This window comes from Rhinolophus ferrumequinum, chromosome 10 (genome assembly GCF_004115265.2).
Source record: "Rhinolophus ferrumequinum isolate MPI-CBG mRhiFer1 chromosome 10, mRhiFer1_v1.p, whole genome shotgun sequence".
NCBI lineage: Eukaryota > Metazoa > Chordata > Mammalia > Chiroptera > Rhinolophidae > Rhinolophus > Rhinolophus ferrumequinum.
In genome coordinates, this window is record NC_046293.1 from 3,569,320 (window position 1) to 3,592,996 (window position 23,677).

The window sequence follows — 23,677 nt, forward strand, 5'->3', positions numbered from 1 at the left end:
TTGACTTGGAGCTGATGGGTCCTGGAAAACCACACTTAAAACAAATAAAAGTTCAAAAAAAAAGTTGTGTAAAATGATTTAAATAAACAAAGGGAACTTATATTTAAAGAATCATAGGGAACCTTTTTAAAAAAATGGTATTAGGAACACTGGACAGATGTATGCAAAAAAAATGAAACTGGACCACGTTCTTATACCATATACAAGAATAAACTCAAAATGGATTAAAGGCTTAAATGTAAGACCTAAAAAGCATAAAACTCCTAGAAGAAAACATAGGCAGTAAACTCTCTGACATCGCTCTTAGTGATATTTTTTCTGATCTATCGCCTTAGGAAAGGGAAACAAAAGAAAAAATAAACAAACAGGACTACATCAAACTAAAAAATTTTTGCACAACAAAGGAAATCATCAACAAAACAAAAAGACAGCCTATTGAATGGGAAAAGCTATTCGCCAACGATACATCGGATAAGGGGTTAATATCCAAAATTTATAAAGAACTCATACAAATCAATACCAAAAAAAAAAAAATCCAATTATAAAATAGGCAGAGGACCTGAATAGACATGTCTCTGAAAAGGACAGACAGATGGCCAATAGACATGAAAAGATATTCAATGTCACTTATCATCAGAGAAACGCAAATTAAAACCACAATGAGATATCACCTCACACCTGTCAAGATGGCCATCTTCAATAAATCAACAAACAACAAGAGTTGGTGAGGATGTGGAAAAAAGGGAACCCTCGTGCACTGTTGGTGGGGTTGCAAAGGGGTGCCTAGTAGGTCTTCAACAAAGTGTAATGTGATTATCAGGAGTCACGGTGACTGTCACATACTTGCCCAGGCCATATTAGAAAATGTCTGCAATAGCTCTATTTCTCCCTTAGGACTTCAAAAGTCATTTGAGAGTCAATTTTCATCTCATTCCACTTTTAGGATGAAAGTGAACAGCCCCTTGAAGTCCGTCTCTCTGGCATGAGTGATTCTGGGAAACGTGACTGGAAATGAGGAATTGTTGCTGGCACCCAGACGTCATCCAGGTGGGTAGACCAGAGCCAGGGAGAGCGACACACTATGTAAACTGTCCTGAATATGGATCTGAATTGGCCCAGGGTGACAGTCAGCTGTAGTCCAGAAAGTGGCCACTTCCAGGGCAAGTGGTCCAGGACAAGCACTCTCGCAGCTGGTGTCCCTGACCCAATGAGCAAGGGCTGAAGTCATGTCACACAAAACCACCTAAGATTAGTTTTTTATAAACTCTTCTGGAGTTTCGCTACCTCTACTGCTCGTTCACACTAGATTCTAATAAAACATGGCATCAAACTGAATAAAGAATATCCTCTACAACTGTATTTGTAATGATAGTACTGCTTATTGAAGACCTACTGTGCAGCAATTCTTGTGCTGAGTGTTTATGTAATCATCCCATTTCATCCTTACAACCACCCCTATGAAGTACATGCAACAATTTTCATATTGTCGTAGAGAAAAACGAGGCTCTGAGACATTAAGTAATAGGCCCAAGGCCTCACAGCTCACAAAACTCAATTTTTTAAAGTGCAATTTAATATCTCATCAAATCATCGTTTCTCAAATGAAAACTGATCTTGTAAAATGTTGGCAGAAGAATCTAGGTGTGGGCACCCTGGCATTCATTGTTAAATTCTTTCAACTTTGCTGTATGTTAGATATTTTTCATAATAAAATATTAGCAAAGAAAAAATTTAACATGATTTCCAGGTGTTTCTTCACCTGAACCAACTTGAGAACCTTGATAGGACTTAGAAAAGCTGGCTTACCTCCTTGACTTGAGTTCTAGTTGGCAGGGTGGGTCCTGCCACCCTTAATTCCGGTCTCTCCAGGGCGCCAGGCGTCTCAGACATGACTCCCACATTTCCGCCACACTCCTTTGAACATTAGAGTAGGTTCCCTTCATTCAAAGCAGACACAGCTTTTTAGTAGAATATTACAGAACGAGACTTTCTGGAACCTTGCCTCCAAGTTTCTTCTACAACCAGATCAGCGAAAATGATTCAACCTGGTGTCTCTGTTTGCCCTTTCACCCTGCTTGTAAACTGCTTCCCCTTCAGCGATTGCTCCCAATTACTTTGTTTTAGGGCCTAAATTAAGAAGGGATCACTGTTGGGGGTGGGGGGTGTGGCAGAGGTACTGCTAGCAGCGTTAGCTAGTCTCTAAATGCAGCGAATGCTGGGCCCCTACAGTAATTATTTTGCAAGAATAATGGAGTACCTATCTATCCATCAGCTTAATGGAGTACGTATCTATCCATCAGCTGCCCAACCCGGAGCACGATATGAAACATGAAGAGTTACACTTGTGTGTGATTTACATAACTGTCTGCCGAATCTCTCACGGATAATTAAGAAAAGGAAACGCATACTTTAAAAGATACCTGGCTTCTGCAGCGCTTTTGTGTGTCTTGATTGACAGTGGCAACCGCTACCATCATCATCATCATCATCCTTACTTTTAAGGACGAATGATTGTAAGATCTCACACAGAACACGGCACTTGACAGTTGCAAAGCTCTTTTGCGCTCATCATCTCCCGCGCTGCTCACTGCCACCTAGGGGCAGGGCAGCGAGCTGTGCAGGAATTACCCGCTCCATTTGGCAGTTGCAGAACCTGAGGCCCCGCAAATGGCTGTGAATGATGATGATGCTAGGTCCTGCCAAGGTGAGGTTCGGACCCGGCCTCTGTGACTCTGCGAACCGGGACTGGGTTCCCTCTATTCCCCTCTTTGCTTCTCCACCTGGCAAATCCCTGCCTTCAGCGCCTTTGGTTTGTCGGCTCCCATGCCGCTGTGCCCTCCCTCAGAAAGGGATGATTGGCCAGCTTGGGTCATGTGCTCATCATAGAGCCAATCCACAGCAAGAGGCTTGGCTCTGCCCACCAATGGCAGCTCCCACCTAACCCCTACTAAGAGTATGGTAAGGGATCTTTCCCAGAAGGAGCCAGCACTTGAGTCTTCTCAGCCCCACCCCACAGAGGCCTCGGGAAGGAGGAGGCTCCCAGAAATCTCCCTCTCCAACGGCCTGGGCCCAGAACTGTCTGGCTCCTGCAGACTTGTCTCCCAGGCTGCAGGTAGGAAACTGGATCCCCGTGTGGTCTTCTCATTTCCTGCCCGTCATCCTGAGGCTTCCATTTTTGTGATCAGATCCCAGGATTCCATCTCTTCCTGGCCAAGAGCTCAGTTCACTGCATCGAGAGCTGCTCAGATGTCTGCTGTGCTCTCCTGGTCCCTGGACTGGTTTTCGGGACTGTCTAGCCCACACCAGTTCTTCCCCTTCCCACCAGCCGAACATGCCCTGGCCTCAGCAGGCCTGTGCCTGGCTGGCCCACGCCTGCCTTTGACAGGCCAGTGCCCCAAATGAGTGACCTCAGAAATGCTGGGAGTTCCCAAAGGGGGCGAGAGACCACGTTCCGCAGAGTTGGAGCAGTGCTGACTTGAATTATTAGAACACCAGCCACACTGAAATCCCAATGAGGCTGAAGTCCTATGTGGGCCAGGGTCCAGGCTGCTGAGATGAGCTGTGACACTGGACTTACTCTGAGCTGTGAACAGGATGCCTAAGAAGGCGGGATTTGAAGGAGAGGAGTGTGTGGGAACAAAGGTCTGCATGCTGAATCTATGGATCCAAGTGGGCCCTGGGGCATAGGGTGCTCTTGTCGTTCCCCCCCCCACCACACACACACTGAGGGTGGTGTTGGGACACCCCATAAATCCCACCTGTCCATGTCTCATTTGACATAGGGTTTTAGAGAGGAATGGAGTTTGGAGTCTGATAAACGGAATTTGAAGGCTTTGTCTTTAAAAAGTTGTGTGACTTTGGGCAGGTGAGTTCCTCTCGCTGAGCCCAGTTTGCTCCCCTCTAAATTGGGCATGATCACACCTACCTCGCTGGGCTGCCAGGAGGAATAAATGAAGCACCACGTGCCAAGGGCACAGGGACTCAGCCCACACTGGTCTCGGAAGAGAATTGTTATTTCTCCCCAGCCATTTCTGGAGTGGATCGGAATGTCCACGAGGGACGCAATCAGAAGCTAGAGCTCAGTGACCTGCCTAGCAGGGCTGGACATGCGTGTGGAATGTGCTTGAGCCGTGCTCCACAGGTGGTGGGCATGGTACCAGAAATGGTGTGGGTGGGAGGCTTTTCCAATTTACACACCGGGTCCCACCCCAGAACCTTGAGACAAAGGCCTTGGGGAACATTCCCAGGCCATTTGATAGTAGGGAATCCCCTTTTTGAAAGACTTTCATGCACAGGCCATCAGGACAATCACAAAGCTGTTTATTTTCCCACCTACGATAAGAAAAGACGATGCAGGGAACAGAGAAAACCCAGCCATTCTCCTGGTGATCATATGGGGCTACACACAAACAACAGGCTGTGTCTTTATCAAGGGGTTTTTCTGTTTCAACGGACAGCAATTTACCTTCCAAGTGCTCCCCAAGGCATTGTGTCATGCTGCTCTGGGCAGAATTTATCATACCTGCTAGTCTCCAGCGGCCATGTTCTTAGACTTGGGCATACAAAATCTGATTGGCTAAAAAAGTACCAAATGTCAAAATTCATACAATCAGGGCAAAAATTGGTCTTCTCTTGGCATTTGCACTAGCTAACGCCTGAAAAATGTCTTTCTTTCCTTGGTCCTTAGCAATGCCCAGGATACAGGGAGCAAAATTTAATTGTTGCATTAAAAATTAGGAAAATTAGGCAAGGTTTTCAAACAAATAGTTGAATAATTAGACTCACTTAAACACCAAAATACATCAGATGGACTTTTTCATCTGGCCCAGCTTAATACATGTCTGTCTAACACTACAAACAAATACATAAAAATCAAGAAATGTCTGGGTGGTACAAACAGGGACAGGGCACAGTGGTTGGCAGCAATGACTTGGCCTGGAGATGCAGACTTGGCTGCTCCGTGGCCCCACCTTCAGAACCAGTACTCGGAAACGAAGATGTGGACATTGACGACATTTCGGTGGGACACCACACCCCCGACGACATAGTTCATCTCTAGCTTCAGGACAGCATGAAACGGGCCCACGATGGGCCGTACTTGGCGCACCACCCCTGGGGAGAGAGCAGAAGGTGTTCTGGAAGTTAGCAAGGTCCGTAATAACATAGAGATCTGGGAAAGCATTTCCCTCGAGGAATTTCAGAGCTATAAGGGGCCTTAGATCTCATCAGATCCCACTCTGAGCCAGATGCTTGAATCCCCATCATAGCCTCTCCTTCCAAGTGGTCATCCCGGGCTCCATTCTACCTCCAGAGATGAGTGACAATGAGCTCATTACGGTCTTTCCATTGTGCGCAGCTTGGACTGTGCGGGAATCTGTGTGGCAGGTTTTGCAATCAGATGGCTCTGGGGTCAATGCCAGCTCCTGCTTGCTCCCAGCCCAGGTTTCTTCCTCTATCACTATCCCCCTGACAGAGGACTTAAGAGCCCAGGAAAAGGCCTGGCATGGGGTAGATGCCCAGTAGACACCTGTCCCTTGGATAGAAACAAAGCAGGTGTGAGCCTCTTCCCCGTCATACTGAGGATTGCAGTGGGGTCCTAGAATCTTTTTATCCAAGCACAGAAGTGCCAATTCCCCATGGCACATACCCCTGGATCCCTCATTCTCCATACCTCTGTGGAGGGTGACACCTCAACTCATTGTTCAGTGTTTGTGGTAATGGGTGAGTAAGACGCGGCTTGAGGGACAGAGCCTTGGAGTGCATCCAGCCCGAGCAGCAGAGATAGGCCAGCACAATCAGGAGGAGGACAGGTGACAGAAGAAAGACAAGTGTCAGTTCTGGGGAAGCAGAAATCTGCTGTGAAGCTGCTGGGGTGGCAGGGAGTTCTGCCTGGACCAGGGTAGAGACCAGGCGAAGGCTGGCGCCTCTCCTGCTGGGGCTCAGAGTACAGGTCGCAGACAAAGCTCAGCTGGGTCGGGGTAGAAGAGGGCGCAACCCCAGGCATTCTGCAGATTCGCAGGGGAGCAGGATTGGGTGGTAAGAGCGGACTCCGTAACTCTCCCCAACCTGTGCCTGGTCAGGTCCTGCTGGCCCCGCCTTGCCTCTGCAGGGCACCCAAAGGCTCACGAAGAGAATTCTCCTGCACTGTGGGATGAGACAGACGGGGCTAAGGTGAGTGTTGTCATCCTGGCTAGACATGGAGAGACTACCGCCCTTTCCGGGCCTCGGGTTCCTCAGTGAGCAAATGATGCCATGTGACGCTGCGCTTCTGTCCTGCATGATCCAGACACCCCAGGACAGCACCTGCCAAAGATGTGCAGTCCAGGTGTGCAGGGCAACCTCCCCGCCAGACCTCCACATACATTTGCATTCCTCAAAAAGCATGCGAGCTGTTCTCAGCGATGCAGAGAAAACTACCAGAATCCTGCTTTCAAAGCTGATGGAAGATCTAGATAAGTGCCGCGCTCTGATAGAAGTTGGCACATTGTCCAGCAGAGGCCAGAATGGAGGTGAGGAAGGCTGGGGGCATCAGGAGATGCTTCCTGGAGGAGGTGGCCCTCCGTGCAGAGGAAGCCTGCAGGCTGATCCCCAGTGCTCGGTGCAGAGCAGGTGCCACCACCAGCTGTTGACATGTATGAAGGAACCACTCCAAGGTCCCTCCTGCTTCGACAGTGGGACTTGCCCAAAGTCCCATGGCGCCGGGTATACTGGAACTACTCAACAACCGGCGCTCTGGTTGGACCATAATGACAGTTTCCGTGGCTGGTTTCAAGCTCCCAACGAGAAGCCACTGAAGGCGGGTGGGAAGAGAACATAGTCGGGTTCCTGCACACCACTGCCAGGGACTCGCGAAGAGCGATGGAGCCTGCAGCCCCCCCACCACTGTTAAGATAACAGCCCGCCACTGTTTCCTGGTCAAAGTGCTGCTTCCAGGCTGCTTTCCACAAGCAGCCCTGCCGCAGACTTAGGAAATGTGCAGGGTGGCATTGTCAGGCCGTGGGTGCCCGCCTGACATGCAGCAAGGGCTCGAGGAGACTGAAGGGTCGCAAAGGCCGCCTGTACCAGTGGCTCCTTCCCCGTCAAAAGCACCAAGTTCATGCTCAGAGGGGGAATTTGGGCGCGCCATCCCCCCTTTCACTCCTTGGTCTTATGTTTCAAAAGTGAAATGCCCAGCAGCCGGGGTGGAATTCCAGGCTATTCTAAGCAAACAAGGGCTTTAGCTCTGATGGAGAGATAAGCACAGGCTTCTGCAGGCTGTCAGCACCCTTTCTCTGCCTCTGCTCGGCGATGACATTGCAGCTTTGTCCTGTTTGAACGCCCACGAACATCTTCAGCTCCCGGCTAAAGACGTGGGCTTGTCACCACCCTGGTTTAGCCAGAGCCCCCTGATGACCGGGCCACTCCTGCCCTCCCCTCCCTGGGCACAGTCTGGGCCGGGGTTGGTGTGGGCTCCCCCTGCCCCTTGTGGGGTGCATGCTCCCATGCTCTCCTGCCCCCTCTGTGCCCCCGTCAACATCACCTTCTCCTCTCTCCAGGTCTGAGGCGGACAGTGGTGCCCCCCCCAGCCTCAGTGGCCTGGGTTACCTGCTGACTTCACCCGTCCCTGGGGCAGAAAAGGTTATTACTGAGCTTCCAGTGCTCAGAGGGGCTCAGGAGGCTTGAAGGAAAGAGGGGGCGGCTGGGGGAGCCTGAGGACTATGTTAGAACAGTGGAACAATGGGGGTGGGGAAACACTTCCGCAAGCCACAATCAGGTATCTATTTCTATATATTATTATTATATTTAATATGTCATATAATTAATATAGAATGTAGAAATATATAGTATAATTATAAATACAGAATATGTATTCTAACTATATAATATAAATCTTTATTTAGATATATTCAAATCTAATTTATATATAATTATTACATAATAATAGTGATACACTATAGATTATATAATGTATTTTAAATTTATATAAAATTTTACATGTATCTATATATTTTATATACATTTATATTAATTTTATATAAAATGTGTAATTTATATATTATTACTACATGAGATATAGTATAAATTTACATATATAAATAAATATTACAAAATGTAAATAATTATATTACACACACACACACACACACACACACACACATTTAAATAAACACTCCTTGCTGCCTGTGGGAAAGCGACAGTGCTAATGCAGCAAGCCTGACTGGGGGACAGGAAACAGTAGTAGTACGACTCCAGACGAGTTATGTAACCTTTCTGAGTCTCAATTTCCTCTTCTATGAAACAGGGCTTCAAAATAGCCACCTTCAAAATCAGAAACCACCACCCGACATCCTTCTTCCCCTCCCTCAGAAATGACCACTGGATATTAAAAAGCATTCCACTGTTGAAATGTGACCTGCTTTTCAGCTACAGTACGGCTAAATTCCTGCACGCCTGGAAAATAGAGCAAGAGTTAAGTATTTCTGCGGGGTTGGTTTTCAAATTTTACGAGAAAGGAAAGCTCTGAATGAGTAGAAACCGTTTGTATCTAAATACATCCTGTATTGTCTTGAAGGGCACTTCACAAGGCTTGTTTCTATGACAGCCAAAGACCAGAACCCACAGTGTCGACGAATTGTTCAGATGGCAAACAGCTAAATGATGAGACAAAAGAAACTCGAAAGGAAGCGAAGGGCTGTGTTAGTGAAGACGGCATTGAGAAGGCGCGGAGGAGACAGGAGACGAGAGGCTGAATTTCTGATGCAGGTCATATCCACGGCCTGATTTTCTCAGGATCTTTGCATTTAACAAGAAAAATGATTAAGGCAGAACCAACAGGCACGTTGCAGGGGTAAACAAGAAATCGCATGAATGCATGTAGCAGGAGCTCAGGGGGTGTGCCACCCTTCCCGCCCCCCACAACCAGCTTCTCCATCCTTCCCCTTTAACCTGAAGTTCACGCTGAATCTCAAATCCATCTATAACCCTGGTCAGCCCGGGTGCCCTTTCCCAGGCCACGCCCACTCAGTGGACCCGACCACGACTTCTTCAGGCTCACCACACTTCCCTGGAGCTCTGCTTGGATGGACATGTTCCCTCCATTCCCAGGTTAGTTCGAGCTTGAGTTCCCCCTCCTCGTCCTCACCTTGACTGAACCCAGGCTTTCTCCTGATATCACTTCTTTTTTCACAGCTTTCTTATCCATCATCCATCCATCCACCCATCCACCCATCCATCCATCCAGCAGAGGGGAAGGTTAAGGAAGATTCTACAAAGGAACTGACTTTTAAATTGGATTTTGAAGAATAAGTAGGAGCCTAGGAAGCAGGAAGGACATGTGCGAACCCCAAAAGTATGAGGGCTCAGGCCAGTTCTGGGAACAGTGTTAATTCTGCAGAGAGGTAGGCAGGTGAGTTTGAAGAGATGAAAAGGACTGATCCAGGGACCTCACATCTCACAGAACCAGGAATTTGGGTCTATGGCCTCCTGGCTTACTCCCCCCACCAATTCTAGACCAGTTTTCTTTTACAACCACCACCAACCTTCCTGGTGCAGGAAACGAGAGGGAGGAAGGAAGGGGAATATTGCTCCCCATCTGTGGCATCACGAACATTGGAAAGCCTCCACCAGGGGTCCAATTCCACCCCTGCACTTGATTCCACAGACATGAAGTTGGTGTCTGCCAGGTGCCAGGTACTGGGGACCGGCTGGACTGCTTATATCCTCGTTTGTGAAGCCTCCCCCGCCTTACATTGGGTCAGCTGGGACCTGGTCTCCCTTGGCTGGAACACCAGTGGCATCTGCCCACTGCCGGGAACCTTCACAGTCGGCTCCTGCTTTAGGGGCAGGTCTGCATTACGCTCCTCTTTGTCGCCTTGTCCCCAGCCCGGGGCCTGGGGCAAGATGTAGCAGGAGCTCCGTCATGATTATTGAGAGGGATGAAGGCAGAGGAAGAAAGAAGAATAGAGACAGGGAAGGAAGAAGAGAAGAAAGAAGCAGCATCAGTCCTTGAGGCCCCCACAATCTGGGGAGGAAGTTGAAACTTTGTCCTAAAGGACGGGGTGGGGGGGGCGGCACTAAAGCCTCAGATTGAGGGCAGTTTTACTTGGAATGACCATTCTTGCAGCAAAATGCAGGATGAAGGCAGGGGCATTTCTATCATGCCTGCCTCGTCCATTTACCTGTTGGGTGTTTACCTCCCCAGCTTTCTAGAGCCCCAGGGGCCAAAAAAAAGGCCATGGTGCTGAGTTCAACCGTGTTAATCTTCCAAATCCTCGTCCTTGGCATTTCTGCTTCGGGTCTCAGACACTGCTGGTATTCCTCGGCGTGTCTGTGCCTCTTAAAGATATAATTAAGCCTTTTTTTTCCCTTTGAAAAATGTAGGCCCCCTCGGGCAGTTCACCTTCATGTCTCCTCTGCTTGGTAAATTGCAGCTGATGTGTGGGGGATCGCGGAGCCTGAACACGGAGCACACGCCTCCAGTGGGGACCTTCATCTCCTCTTGGGGTCTGCGGCTTGGATTCCGGGACCCTGAAGCTATCCCCAAGCTTCTGGTGCTTCAGGCTGCTCTGGACTGTCCATCAGTTGTTTGAAAGGATGAAAACTGCCTACTGGACGCTCTGCAACACGAGACACCAATCTCTAACGAGGCCTGGAGTCACAGCCGGGGGTTCCTATGTTGGTTCCTCACTGACCGGCTGTGTGACCTTGTGCAGGTCGCCAAGCTTTCTGAAGTTCAGCCTCAAACTCAGAAGTCCTGAGAGTCTAAACTGACAAAGTGTAATGGCGTGACCACGGTTGTCAAGGAGGACTTTAAGAAGAAGATGAACCGAGAGACCGTGCAGTATCTCATGCCTGTGGAAATGACCTGTGCTTCAAGGACGGAGATTCAAGTTGGAAAAAGCTTAAGAAAGCCACGTGCCAACATCATAAAAGCAGTGAGGGGCTATCACTGTCTGAAATCACACAGGGGCATCTGTCTTCTCGCTTATCAGCAGTCTCCCCACTGCAATGGAAGCCAACGACACTGTTTCTCTGGGCCGCTCCTGCATTCTGGCTCTTGGAACACAGTAGGTCTTTGGACCTACTTTGTCTCTGACCCACAGGAGTCACTCAACCAACAGTTATTCAACGAATAGGTGAACTAAAGTTCAAAGCATTAAGCACAATTTATAAAGTTGAAAATTATCACCCAGAAATCAAAGTGTTGGCAAAGAATAGACGATAGCCGCAGGTCACTGAGTTTTCAGGTGTTGACTACCTGAAAGGAGAAAGCCACAAACGAGAGCCAGGTCTCACTGTCTGGCCTCCAGGGCCCTCACACAGAACCACGAGCAGCGAGGAAGGTGGAGTGTGGGTCCGTGTGGACAAGGTTCTGGAACGGAGAACCCGGGAGCTCAGAGGAGACACTCGTGGTCTCACCAACACAAACACGATGGACAACTGGGAGGAAGCCAATCGTCACCCTCATCTCAGTGAATTTTCCTTGACAGAAATAACGATCCCTGTAGGCTAGGATTAATAACACAGACCAAAGGCAAAGAGGAAAAATCAAAAACACAAAGAAATACCATCCATATCTACAAAGCCAAAGAAGTAGAGTCTGGATGGGCGGGGAAGGAGGTGCTCAGCAGGGGGAGGGGCGAAGTCGATGGACCCCATGTGTCCACTGCTTCATTCCGTCCTCACCGCAGTCCTAAGGAGGAAGGTGACCCCCGTCCTCTCACTAGGGAGGAGGAGGAGGCTCTGAGCGTTGCATGTCCCAGGCCACACAGCTCACAGGGGCATGGATTCCGTCCAGACACTACTGACCCAAAGCCCAGCTCTCCGTCCCACTGCACCTCCTCCCTCCTCACAGGGCGACGTGATGTGGAGGAAATTTCCAGAACATACTGCCCTTGACTGAGTCATAAATATAGGGCCACAGTGGCAGAAAGGAATTATGGAGTAATCGCATCAGTAATTGGCAGTGAAGGACCTGAGTTCCTGAAACCCTGTCTTCGCCTCTCGCCCTGAAAAACACCCAGGCTGGAGCTGGGAAGGAAGGGGGACAGGTGTCTGGGCTGCATATTTAAAATACCAACTGTCACTCAACATGTCCCAGCAAAACTCATCATCCGTATTTCTTGATTGTTATAAATGTGCTCCCTGCACAGGTCTTCCGTGAGCTAAACCAGACAGTTTGGACAGGGCCACTGCAGGTAGCTGAGGGAGAGTCAGCCCCCAGAGTCCACGTTTCCCCTTAAGGAGAAATATGGCAAGAACTGTCAGCTTTGCACAAAACCTTCCAGCCTTCGTCCCTGACTGGCAACTAACATGTCTACGACGCTTTGTCATTATGAAACCTGCTCCCATCTGCTGTCTCTTTCCCTCTCATCACCTCGTTGTCCATGGTTCATGGAGGAGGACGCGAGGCTCAGCGTGGAGAAGTGAGTTCTGAACCCCAGGAGCCAGTAAGCTGCACACCAGCCCTCGAACCCAGCTCCTGGGCCACTGCCCCTTCCACCAAGCTGCGTGGCCGTACAGAGGAAGAGAGAGAGGCCTGGGCGGTGTTCCGGAAGGGAGATACTGCCGTCGGATATTAACCAAAAATGTGACTGCGACTGGAGGATAAGAAGTCCTTTCCTCGGCCTCTGTGTCCCCCACCTGGATCAGCCCCCACTCACCTACATGCTGGGGTCCCGCCCTACCCAAACTCATCAGCCCATTCAAATCCCTCCAGACGCCCCCAGATGAGCAACTCATACATCGTCCCACCCTCTTTCCCCAAACCCACTGCCCTTCTCCGAGCCCCTGAGAACTTGGCCTGGGCCGCTGGCCTCCGCCCCCACACTCAGTCATACTGGGGCTGCTGAATTCCATTTTTAAGAATGGTTAGACTCTCCTCTCTGCTCCACACCCCACCCTGCCTCAGGCCAGGCCTCCTCATCTCGGCCTGAATACTTACAACACCGTCCTCTTCATCCCGCACCCCATGCACGCTCCTCCTGCGGCCAGAACCAGGCTTCTAGAATGTAAACCTGATCCCAGGGTCGAGTAGTGGCTCTCCCGAAAACGCTGCGGATCCCCACCCTAGCTAGCCCCTGGCTCACAGCAGGTAAGGCGCAGCGTGATGAGGCCCCCTCCGCCCTGTTAGCCTGGCTTCTCGGCACAGTCTGTGCCCCAGGCACGCCGTACCCGTCGCAATGCCCCCAAGATGAGCCAAGGCCGTGGGAGGGCGGGATGAGCACCAGGCTCACCAACTCAACTTGACTTAGAATTAAGGACCTGGGAACCCCAGAGAGAGACGAGCCCTGCCCTCTGCTTTCCAGACTTTCAGGCCACTCTGCCTCCTTCTTTAGTAGCAATTAAGGCCCCGAGGAATTAAGAGGCCTCCAGCATGAAGCTGGTGAGTGTGGAAGGGGCACCCCAAACCCTATGCCTGACGGTTGGAGCTAGTGCACTCTCTTCTTTATTCACTTGGCAAGCATGGCGCACTTGCTCCGGGCATATACTGCGCTGGGGTTACAAACATTGACCAGTGCCAGCCTGGGTCCTCTTGGAGCTCTCGGCCTGCTGGGCAAGGCAGACACAGATGGCGGGGCAGCAGATGCCAGTAAAGGAGAGCAAAGGTACTTCGGGAGGTTAGGGAGGAACACTCACCCCAGACCAGACACCGTGCACTCATGGAACCTTCACCAAGGAGTTAGTCTTGAGCTGACGTTTGAAAGACAAGGTGGCCTGGCAGGAAATAGGCTGGGGGAGTGGCTCAGACATGCAGAAAAATGCAGATGCAGAGAAATTTCCAGACTGGGCTGGACCTTGAAGAGTAGGACACTGCCCTGCCCAGGGTCACACACATGAGTCCTAACCTGCTGCGTGCACTCTTAAGTCATGCCCCCTGAGCCTGGAATCTCCTCTGTGCCTCACTTTCCTCATCTGGAGAATGGGGACAATCACCCACAGGGCCGTATGCGGAGCATATATGACGTGCGGAAGAGTGGCTGCCACACAGCAAAGGCCACCGGAGGTTAGCTGTTAATTTGACGACCGGTGTCGGGACCCGCTACTTGGGGTTCTCAGCCTGGACCACAGATTGACCATGCCTGGCAGCATCCATGTGGAAACACGTGACATGGAGGCTGAAGGAAACGCCCTCCACAACAGTGGGAGTCTGGGACCTTTCCAGGTGAGGCCATAAAGGTTCCTATCATCATCAGTTGGTTTTCTTTTTTTTATAATTTTGCACAACATGCCTCTGCTCCTGTTTCGCTAAAACACTTCAGTTTTTTTTTTAAAGAGTAATTTATGAATGTGCCCGGTGATATCAAAGGCTTTTCAAAAAGTGCATAACTGCGGTAGTGAGGGTCACAGATCATCCTGGCTGGACACAGACGACCCCAGGAAAACCTCAGGAGGGAGCTGCCGAGAGGCTGCTCGGGACTCTAACCCTGGGCGACCCTGGGAGTCAGCAGTGTGTGCGAGCCTGCAGCGAGCCGGGTTCTGGGCCTGGGTGACTCCTGTGGGTGTGCTGTGTGCATGTGTGTGCGAGAAAGACAGACAGACACGGACAGAGGGGGGCGTTGCACGATGTACCCCTTTTAGGCTCTTGCCTCCAGGAATTCACAACTGGTGGAAGAGCAAAATCAAGCAAAATCTCACATTGCCATGGCTACACACCCTTCGCACGGGCCTGAGCACTTCTCTGCTCCATCCACGGCAGACCTTCTAGAAGGAGATTCCTGGCACTGCCTCGAGCGCTCCCATTCCAGTGAGTCTCTCCTCCACCCCCTCCTTGGAGATGACCTTGCCAAGGTCACCAACAGTCTGCGTGTTGCTGAATCTGACGGTGAGCCCTCGGTCCTCATCTGACTGGACTCTGAGCAGTGCTGACAGGGTTCACTGCCTTTCCTGGAAGTGCCTTCTCTTCCAGGCCATCAAGGCTCCAGGCTCAGTTCCTCATCTCCAGGGCCTCTGAGCACCAGGGAGGTGGGGGTGCGAACATGTGTCTCTGGCCTCCTCCCCTCTGTCTCCTCACACTCCCTGGATGAGCTCGTCTGGCCTCTGGGCTCTTATCACCCACATCCTTACGTCTCCCAGACTCAGGTATTCCACTGCGCCTCGCATGGGTCTCTAATAAAACACCTCAAACTGAGAGTCCAAAGTGTACTTCCCGCCTCCCCAGAAGCTGCCGTGTCACAGCTGTCCCCGTCTCGGCTCATGACAACTTCAGAGTTAGCCTCGGCTCCACACCCAACTTGCCAGCAAAAGCGGGCACTACGTGGCTCTTACATCCAAATCCGTGTACTGCTCACCCCTCTTGCTGGAGCCACATGGCCAAAGCCGTCATCCCCTCCAGCCTGGACCACTGTAACAGCCCTCAGTGTCTCCTTGCTTCTAGCCTCACCGTAGCACCCACATGGAGCCATTAAAACACCGAGTCATCTCACTCATCTCGGAACTCTTACGTGGCCCCACCTGGCTCACTGCAAAAGCCAGAGGCACTCCAGCGGCCTCGAGACCCTGCCTGCTCAGCCACCCCCTCGTGTCCCTGATCCAGCCACACGGACCTCCTTGCTGCAGTGTGAACACAGCAGGCTCCCCTCTGCCCCAGGGACTTTGCACGTGCTGTTCCCTCTGCCTGGAGCCCTCTTCCTCCAGATTTCTGTATGGTTCATTTCCTCGGCTCCTGCGGCTTAGGCAAATGTCTCCGACCACCAGATTTAAAGTTGCTCCTCCACCTCGCACCACCCACTGCCCTCTGAACAGCACTCACCATCACCAGACAGTGTGTATATTATACTTGTCTCTTGTCTGCTCTTACCCTCTGGAATAAAACGTGTGTGAGGTAGGGATTCATGTCCGTCTCTGTGTTGGTTGATGCTTCGGCTCCTAGAGCAGGATCTGTGCTCACGTCTGTGTGCCCCTAAAGGGACACACATTGTTTGCTGGAATAATGGGTATGATGAGGGTTCTGGAAGAGGCTCAGCCAGGGCACTGTGGGAGCACAAAGGAAGGAGCTGCACACACTGCCTGTGGAGGGCATGTGACTGGAGGTGATGGCTGAGCTGGGCTTTGAGGGATGAATAGGAGTTCACCAAGAGGAGAAGGAGGAGAATGTCAAGGTTAAAGTGCAGAAGAGAAAGGCTCTGGGTCCTGGGCCCTGGATGAATGCCGTTCACTCCACTGCAGGCCCAGCTTGAGCGTGGATAGGAGCAGGGATGCTTCCAGCACTATTCCCCATGGTCTCTGTGTGTCTCGCTCCAGGGGACTTGGGGACTATGCCCCACTGAACCCCGCCGAGCCCTCTGAGAGTCCAGTCTGAACCCGGGGGCTTCCTGGGGGGACCACCAGCTATGTGACTGGGGTGACCTCTGAGAATTTCTGCGTCAGTGAAATTGGGGTCGAGAGCCACCTTCACAGGGCTTGGGAGGGACAACAGTGGCCATTTTAGAGTGATCACATGTCAGGCACAGCGCTGGGCCTGACACCGTCAACCCCATCTCTGCTCCAAGGGGCACAGCACAGGGGGCACAAAAAGTGTTTGTACGCTCTCATCCCCTGTCAGAGATGCCCACCTGCCCATTTCTCCCACCACCCTCAGTGACACGACCAGCCACAAGGTAAAAGTCAGGCCGCAGCCCATTGTGGGCCTGGAGGCGGCGGGGCCGTCACCCTGGGAAACCACTTGGCTGCTGGCCAGGGTGTGGCCCCAGGGTGACAGGGCTGTGCCTCCCGGAGAAGAGAAAGTGCCTAATCCCCGGGATTTGCCGTGAAAGCCGGGACAGGGCCAATCACTCATCACCCGGCAGGGACGGCCGTGCTGTTGTTTTTAGGTGGAATTTCTGAATCTCGCTCGTAATGTGTACTGATCCCGGGCCAAGCTTTCCGAATCAGGCTGCAGGATGGGGTCAGCAGCACATGTTTAACCCCTTAAGAGGTAATGATTTTAAAGAAGTGATCTGGGCCCTGCTAGCTGGAATGACTGATGGTGACAAAGGCAGATGGCTGGGCAAGCAAGCTCTTTTCTCGACTGAGGCCGTGCCTGGCCAGGGACAGAGGCACAGCTCGGCTGCTGTCTTCACTCACAAGTTCTTGTACCCAGGTTATTGTGTACGGTTGAGCAGGTTATGCACTGCACACAGACTTGGTTGTGAATGCCGTGTTTCCCTGAAAACAAGACCGGGTCTTATATTAATTTTTGCTGTAAAAGGTGCATTAGGGCATATTTTCAGGGAATGTCTTATTTTTTCACGTACAACAATCTACATTTATTCAAATACAGTCATGTCATCTTCTTCTCTGGAACATTGTCATAAAGTACTAAATGCGTCCGTCTGGCTAACGATCTTAACTGGGGCTTATTTTCGGGGTAGGTCGTATTTTCAGGGAAACACAGTTTTGCAGTGCACAACATATTCAACTGTACGTAGCAGCCCTGCCACACATCACTTCTCTCTCCCTCTGAGACATTAACAGGGATGGGGCCGTCCCTCAAAAACAAGCACTTTTAGCTGCAGGACCTCAGATGGCAGGATGCTAGGGAAGCTAGCAGGCTGCTACTTAGAAGCAGGATCTGTGGCTTAGGCATAAATTTGTTCCCCACCTCCCAGCGCAGGGCTTGGCATGGAGTAGAAACCCAGGATGTTCTTATTGACTGAGTGAGAAAATTCAGGGATGACAGGACCTGGGAGGCATGGCCTCCACAGCCTGCTTCAGGCTGGGCCTGACTCGCCAGCCCAGGCCACACGCATACCTAGTAAATAGCTCCCACATAGCTGGAGACACCTGGGGACGAACCATCCTGGCACTGCCCCGTGTGCTTCATTCTGGCCTGTTGTCCCCTCAGGGGGCTCCAAGCTCTCACCAGCTCTCCAGCTTCAAATGGTACCCTCACAACAGCTTATTTATCCCCCTAAGGACTTACCAGATGTGTTAAAACATGTATACTCCTCTGGTGCTTGTAACCCGACAAGGCTAGTATTATGTGGCAATTTTACTGAGAAGAAAACTGAGGCTCAGAGTGTTTGTGACCTGCCTAAGGTCACACAGCTAGAAACAGAGAAGCATCAAGCCCAGAACGTCTTCCCCCAAGTTCGATGCGTGAGCAGCGGGAGCAGAGACTCGACTGCGTTTTGTCCCCAAATGGTCGCATGAGCCATTGATCTTTTTCAAATGGGAAACTTGAAATAGAGTAGCAATCCTTATACACTCGGATGAAGTTTAGAGTGTCATTTCAACATGTAAAAGAGTTTAGTTACCTTTAAGAGGGAGAGGGAGGGAAGGTACCGTAGGAGGGTGTGGGCACTGGTGAATTTTAGAGGCCCCCACATCACGCTCAGTGCAGACAGCGTGGGAAGTGGGCACTGTCGAGCCCCTTTTCGTGCAAGGGGTTTGGGTGCCCATTGGTATTGACGTCCTGCACACCTAGAAGCTTCCACATAATCGGCTCATCTAATTACGTTAATTGGCGTCTGTAATTAGGGCCCATCCCTCCTAAACCTAATGTAGATAACCATCTCCAAGGGGGGGCCGGTCAACCATCAGTCTGCATTCACTCAGACCTTCCTGAGCGCAGGACTGGCTGCCCCGGGGCCAGCTAGCGTGAGGACAGGAACCCTCGGTCTCTCAGGGACCCAGGGGCCCTCAGAGCCACCTGGGGAGTGACCGAAAACAGACTTGGCTCTTGCACACCTCTCTGCCAACTGCAGCTCTGACTCGCTGGCTGTGGGACCCCAGGCCAGCCCTTCATTTTTTTCTTATATAAACAGTGATGCCAGCCTAGCACCCCTGGGTGTTGTCCCACAAGGCCACGCAAGGATCTAACAGTGCAGAGCCTGCGAAGAGCTCCGTGAATGCAGACGAGCGAATACACATGGGGACACCAGGCGACTCACCCAATCCTAAGTGAGCTGTGAGCAGAATCTCCAAATCCTGTCCCCGGGCCCAGGATGGCCTTGGTCTGGGGACACGAGGCCAGGCCTTGATACTAGAGGACCATCCTTTCTCCACGCCAGTGAGTACGAAACACCTCAGAAATCAAACCCTGTGGGCATCCACATTTGCTCCTACCCCCACGAACACATACACCTAGAAATACCCACATACACTTGGCCCCACCTAAGCTCACACACACCCATGGACACTCACACTCAGCTACACACACACACTCCCCCCATATGCACTCACACACACGCACTCAGTCCCGTGTGCACACTGAGTCAGCCCGGAGGGCTGTCCCAGAAACAAGTTCACAAAATGGAGTGGGGTCTGAATTTCTGTTCAGATTTGCAGGTGGTCATTAAAGCACATTTCTGACCAGAGAAGACTGCCTAGCCCGGGGCTTCCACGCGGCCAGCATGTGTGAGCAAGAGCGGTCGGCACCGGCCTGATGAAGAAGCAGAGTGACGTTCCAGGGCCCCGTCCCCTCCCTCAGCATGGTGATGCTTGAACCGTAGAGACTTGAAGCGGTTCCTTACTCACAAGGGGAGGGGGCCCGAGGCCCCAGACCCGGTGGCCCCTTGCAGCCTCTCCTCTCGCCCTTGCTGGTGCATTCTGGATGCTTGGTAGCACCAACCTGCACGGCGCCCTGGGCCTGCTGCCCCTGGGCCGCAAGTGCCTCTGTGCCTGGCTCACTCCTGCCTGGCTGTCAGGACCCAACACTTGCATTACCTCCTACAAGAAGCCTCCCTTGACTGCTCTGTGAGGCCAACTGGTTTGCCCGTCCTCTGCACGTCCAGCACATTCCATGTGCTGTTAGAAGGGTCTGGGTTGGCGTCTGTCTCCTGCACAGGGCTGGCAGATCCCGAGGGCATGGGATGTGTGTTTCAGCCTCCCCAGAGTCGCCCCAGGCTGGGCTCACAGGGGCTCGGAGTGTTTCTTGGAATGCCAGAAAGGGTAGATGACGCGGCAAGGCACCGGGTGGGCAAGACTCAGTGGGAAGCAGGGGAGGGAGTAGAGCAAGAGCTGGCGTGCGTTTGCCTGTGTGTGCGTGTGTGCGTGCGTGTGTGTGCGTGTGTGTGTGCACGTGTGTGCACGTGTGTGTGTGTAGCATGTGGTCACGAGAGCACATAGCCCAACCTGCATTTGGCACCGGGCTGGAAAGTCCCTGGGTCAGTGAAGAGCAAGCATGACGATAGTCCAAGCCCCGGGACGTTGCCTTGTTCCAGCTGAGAGCTGCTGATCTGCACTGGCATTTAAGGTGAGGAACTGGGCAAGACTTGGGTTGTCATTCGACAGTTCCTGTAGGAATGGTCGTCTCGAAGCTTCAAGGCCACCCCTTTAGAAGTAAAGACCCCTTTCAAGTCTATATGGCCAAGTGAGGGTCAAAACACCACCATGCCAAGGAAAGGACAAAGTCCTGAAATGCCCTCTGATTCTTCGCCTGGCCAATGGCAAGCCAGCCCAGGCGCCATCTCCGCCCTGTAGCCTGCCTTGATTTGCCCGGGCAGGGGCCTCAGCATCTCTCATCGCACCCTTCTGTCACTCTCTGGGGACTATCATCCTCCCCAGAGGCAGAGACTACATCCTCTTCACCCAGCACATAGTAGGAGCTCAAGAAGCACTGTGGAATGGACGAGGCGGTTAACTGACTCGTCACAGTGTCCTCCAGGCCTGTGCGCCCCTTGACCCCTGTGACTTCCCACAGCTCCAAGGCTGAAGTTCTCCCCAAGCCCGACCACAAAGGAGCGAAGCCAGTGGGGCAAACCTGAGCTCCTTGCAGACCTTCTCCACTAGTTAATCAGAACTGCAAGAGAGGTGTGCTTGTGGAGACACTGCCCATCTGAATCTTACTTCCAGCTGAACGAAACCAACATGAAATATATATTTGTCTATTTCCAGGATCCCTGAAACTGTAACACAGGAACTCGGGAGCTATTACCTAAAAGACCCCTTCTCCAAGTACCCCCATTACAGCCGGTACCCTGCAGAAAGAGGAAGGCATCAGAACTGGATGAGGAAGGCTTTGTACTGGCCCGAGAATACCGGGGCACTAATAGAGCACTTTTGCACAGATTGAAAATGCATTCTTTATTTCTTGCTGACAGCTGGTTAAAGAGGAATGCGATGACGGCTGGGACGGCTGTCCAGGGCTTCACACAGGCAGCAGGCCCAGCCCTGCTCCAGAGCTGCCCTTATCCCCGCTAAGACCTGGGTTTTAGAGGACACATTAGGGGAAGGCCTGGCCCTTTTAGGTTCTTAGTCGATTCAGGGCACTTTCTTCTTTTGTTATTGGTGGGGAGAGGGTGGTGGTGGAGAATGAATGCAGCTGCCTTGGGGTCCTGGAGGCTTGTACACTAGTTATTTTCCGGGGACACCCAAACTCTTAGCAACTCTGCCCAAGCAGCGCCAGCTATCTGTGGGCTCCAGCTCTGGGTGTTTGGGGAAGACAGGGCTCTCGGCCCACTCTGCCCCCCAGACTAAGTGGTCTCGGGCAAGCCTCCTGCCCTCTGTGGCCCTCATTCCCTCATCCAATAATGCGGATACACCCCCACGTCACAGGGTTGTGGTGGCGATGGAACACCTGCTCCTGGCACCCACTAAGTGTTAAATGCTGCTTCATATGCGTTGACACTCAGCTCAGACCTCACCTCTTCCAGGAAGCCTTCCTGACCCTGGCACCCAGTGTTGGCACAGGGCGTGGCCTAGAGCAGGCAGGTGTTCAGCTAACACCTGTGAGAAGGTAGGTGTCTCTTCCCAGGTGCTGTCGGCTGCATGGGGCTGCATGCTGATTCTCAATGGGTCGGGAGCCACCTCCCAGGCCCTGCCGGGGCACAGCACGTGGGAGGCATGAGCAGTCCCAGAGAACGCTTTTCCCTCTCCGCTGACAGAAAGGGTTTCTGTCTAAGACATTGTTTGAAATGAGAACTGCACCCCTGAAAACAAGTTCCCAAATACCCCGGACCTGCTGGTTTTCAGTTGCTCAGTCTCACGAAGTCATTAACTCGGTTCCCTCCCTTGCTCAAGGGAGACAACCCCACCTGTCTTCACCGGTATTTGTGAGGACAAAATGGGGACACGGGGTGAATGAGCTCAGCCACGACTCTCATTCACAGGCTGCTCACACTGGGCTTGAGTCCAGCGGCAAAACAATCTATTGCGGGAGGACAGACCCGGAACCACAGCACACACACATGTCTAAGGCCAGTGCATGCAGAATGGCTACGCCCAGAGGCCCAGAAGCTCCTGGGGTACACAGAAGTTATTTGGGTTACAAGAGGGGAGGCAAGAGGTGGGGTTAAGGACACTGAGGGAAGAGACCCCAGGCAGAGAAATAAGGCAGCCACCAGCCGGTTTAGAAATAAGAGCCCAACCCGAAACACAGCCTGGGTCCCACCTCAGCAAGACATTGCCTGCTCTGGCCTTGGTCCTCCACCTGGGACATGGCAGACTCCAGGAACCCAACCAAGTGGGGCATCTTGCAAACACACTGAGAAGTGGAAGAGTCTGGGCCCACACAGGAGGCAGGACTACAGGCAGGGCGAATTCCCAAGGGCCAGCCTCAGCCCTCCCGCCTGCAGCGCCAGCCCGGAATTCCACAGACCAGGGCCGTGTGACCAAGCGCAGTGAGAGACGGCTGCTCTGTCTCTGTGGCCTTATCCACATTCCATTCCCAGGAAGCGGGTGGCACCTGTGGTCGCCTCTCACACTCGGGATCTGTTCCATTCCACTCTGCCTGATCACAGTGAGAACCCTGGCAAGCCCTCTCGCCTCTCTGGGCCCTCCGTTTCCCCCTCTACAAAAGAAGGAGTTGGCAGAGGTGGTCTCCAGGACGCTATGACAGTCCAGAATTTTCAGCCCCAGTGGGTGGGAAGCCAAGAAACAGAGCCTCCCAGGTGGTTCTGTTTGGAGTATAGATTTAGCTAGAAAAATGTGCTGGTGGGCACTGGGTCTGGGCCTGGCCACTGCCCAACCCTTTGTCTTGGGTCACCGCAGGGAGGAGTTAGCTGGGGCCGAAGGTGCAAATACTGCAGGGAACCCAGCCCCAGGAGAGCTCTCAAAGGCTGCGGGGCTGGTCCCTGTCTCTGTGCACGCTTGCTGCAGTGTCCTGTTTTCATGATCTGTGTACAGGGCTGTCTCCTCCCCTGCTGGAATGCAAAGCAGCACAGGTTCCACCCTAGCTCTGTATCCACAGTGCCCGGCCCGGGGCTTGGTACAGGTGGGGGCTCAGGAAGGTTCCGATTCCAGCTCCTAAGGTTCCAAGCGGTTCTCAGGTTCCAGGGTGGCCGTGTCACAGCCTACCTGCAAGCCCAGCAGTAAGCACAGGGCTGGCATGAGACGGGTTTCTGCTTGCGAGTGTGGTCAGGCTGGCCCTCCCCCGCCCTCCGCCCCAGCACACACAGGTGGGACAAGTTCTGACCCTAATGCCTCCTGCCTGTTCTCATGCCCAGGTGCCTGAAGGTCCCTGAAGGGTCTCTTCATCTACCAGTGGGGGATACTGAGGCCAGAGCGGGCAGTGACTCCAGGGCAAGCAGCGCGTTTTTTGACTGCTGACAAGCACACATGGCATGCCCTCCCCTTGGAGCGAGGGTTAGTGCAGCATTAATTGTCATTAACTAATTATTCCTGCTGCCAGCCAGCGGAGGAGGAGGCGGCTGGCGGTGGAGAGCCCCCAAATGACTCAGTCATGTTTACAACACGCAAACCCATTTAAGAGCTTGTAAAGTCGCTATAAATGGCTCTCTGGCAACAGGGAAATAACGATTCCCTGTCTCCAGCTGCC

At 52.1% G+C, this 23,677-nt stretch overlaps 1 protein-coding gene across 1 annotated transcript in view; it reads right to left on the reverse strand.

Annotated features, from left to right (window-relative positions):
* Positions 1–4,303: 4,303 nt before the first annotated feature.
* FBLN1 (fibulin 1) overlaps positions 4,304–23,677 on the reverse strand; it is a 76,640-nt gene continuing 57,266 nt past the window's right edge. Inside the window, exon 17 of the mRNA XM_033118135.1 lies at positions 4,304–5,112. Within this exon, the coding sequence (XP_032974026.1) occupies positions 4,973–5,112 (140 nt within the window). The 3' untranslated portion in view covers positions 4,304–4,972. The remainder of the gene's footprint in view (positions 5,113–23,677) is intronic.